This window comes from Oxyura jamaicensis, unplaced genomic scaffold (genome assembly GCF_011077185.1).
Source record: "Oxyura jamaicensis isolate SHBP4307 breed ruddy duck unplaced genomic scaffold, BPBGC_Ojam_1.0 oxyUn_random_OJ68092, whole genome shotgun sequence".
NCBI lineage: Eukaryota > Metazoa > Chordata > Aves > Anseriformes > Anatidae > Oxyura > Oxyura jamaicensis.
In genome coordinates this window covers 1-2148 of record NW_023308730.1, presented here as the reverse complement: position 1 = coordinate 2148, position 2148 = coordinate 1, and the positions used below count along the sequence as shown (strand labels likewise).

At 56.3% G+C, this 2148-nt stretch overlaps 1 protein-coding gene across 1 annotated transcript; it reads left to right on the top strand.

Moving 5' to 3' along the window:
• The first annotated feature begins 8 nt into the window (after window positions 1-8).
• Window positions 9-1953, top strand: LOC118159160. Its single transcript, XM_035313782.1, is given in 3 exon segments — window positions 9-113; window positions 1298-1631; window positions 1634-1953. Coding segments are annotated over 3 exon segments (744 nt in total). The 3' UTR covers window positions 1939-1953.
• The last annotated feature ends 195 nt before the right edge of the window (window positions 1954-2148 follow it).

The window sequence follows — 2148 nt, the reverse complement described above, 5'->3', positions numbered from 1 at the left end:
CCACCGGCATGTTAACCATCACTGGGGTCCAAGCCGAGGACGAGGCCATCTATTACTGTGGTGGCTGGGACAGCAGCACTGATGCTGGTATAGTGACAGAGAGCAATGGGGAAGTGAGGGACAGACCACAGCTAGAAATGGAGGCTTTCTGCCCTTGTCCCTCTGGGCTGAGCACTGCTGTGGGGCTGATGCAGGTTCCTGGCCCTCTAAATGACCACAGCTGTGAGCTTTCTGACTCTCTGAGCCCCATTTTCTCCCCTCTCTCCTCTCCCTCTCCAGGTTCCCTGGTCCAGGCAGCGCTGTCTCAGCCGGCCTCTAAGTTGGCGAATTTGGGAGACACCGTGCAGATCACCTGCTCCACTTATGGATGGTACCAGCAGAAGACAGTTCCCTGGCAGTGTCCCTGTCACTGTGATGTACTACAACAATCAGAGACCCTCGGGCATCCCTTCACAATTCTCTGCTTCTACATCTGGCTCCACGGCCTGTGTTGGGTCTGTCTGGGATGGAGTCACCTTTCCCTGCAGCAGCCCACATGGTGCTGTGCTCTGCACTCGTAGCTGGAACAGCACTGGTATCACTCCAGTGTTGTGTCTATTGCTGCATAGTGCTGGCACAACATCAGAACTCCTTCCAGGCCCCCAAGAGCCAGCAGGCTGGGGGTGGGCAATTGATGGGGAGGGGACATCACCAGGGCAGCTGACCTAAACCAACCATAGGGATATTCCATAACACCTGATGTCACACTCAGCAATAAAAGGGGGGCTCTCGTGGGGGAGGGTCTCTCCTGAACAACCGGTACGCGTTTTGAGGCCCTGCTTCCCGGGACGTGGCCGAACATCGCTCGTTGATGGGAAGTAGAGAATAACTTTTTTTTTTTTCTTTCTCTCTGTGCTTCCGTGCGGCCTTGTTGTTTCTTTTGTTTCTCTTTCTCCCCACTCCCCTTTCCTTTAATTAAATCATTCTCATCTCAAACCTTGAGCTCTTTGTGTTGTCTTTTCTCCCACTTCCTCTTTGAGGAGGGGAGGAGTGAGAGAGCAGTTGTGGTGGAGCTCGGCTGCCCACTCGAGTAAAACCATCACACGGCCACGTTAACCATCACTGGGGTCCAAGCCGAGGACGAGGCCATCTATTACTGTGGGAGCTTCGACAGCAGTGCTAGTGCTGACACAGTGACACAGGACAATGGGGAAGTGAGACAAAAACCTCCTGCCATCGTAGGAGCAGTTGTCTCCCTGCTGTCCCTTCTGATGGTGGCACAGGTCCCCAACTCAGCCCTGCCCGCCCCACCCCATAGTGCAGGGTCTGTGCGCATCTCCTGGGCAGGGGATGGCCCCCAGGAGCCCTGTACTGCACCAGCAACCCCTGGTCATCAGGCTCCCATTTCTCAGGGGCTTGGATTCCTGCCTTGGCCTGCAGCCTTTGGGTGCCTGGGCCCTGTCCTGCTGCTGCACAGGAAGTGCTCTGTGCAGGGCACTCGCTGAGCCCCGTTTTCTCCCCTCTCTCCTCTCCCTCTCCAGGTTCCCTGGTCCAGGCAGCACTGACTCAGACGGCCTCGAAGTCTGTGAACCCGGGAGACACCGTGCAGATCACCTGCTCCGGGAGCAGCAGCAACTATGGCTGGTTCCAGCAGCCCCTGGCACTGGCCCTGTCACCGTGATCTATGAGAACACCAAGAGACCCTCGGGCATCCCTTCGAGATTCTCTGGTTCCTTGTCTGGCTCCACAAACACGTTAACCATCACTAGGGTCCAAGCTGAGGACGAGGCCGTCTATTACTGTGGTGCCTATGACAGCAGTGCTGGTGCTGGTATAGTGACACAGAGCAATGGGGATATGAGGGACAGAGCACAGCTAGAAATTGAGGCTTCCTGCCCTTGTCCCTCAGTGCTGAGCAAGGCTGTGGGACTGAGGCAGGCTCCTGGCCCCTCTGCATGACCACATCTGTGAGTTTAATGATTCGCTGAGCCCCGTTTTCTCCCCTCCCTCCTCTCCCTCTCCAGGTTCCCAGGTCCAGGCAGCAATTACTCAGCTGGCCTTGAAGTTGGCAAACCTTTGAGACACCGTGCAGATCACCTGCTCCAGGGGTAGCTACAATGCATATGGCTGGTACCAGCAGAAGAGCCCTGGCACCGCCCCTGTCACTGT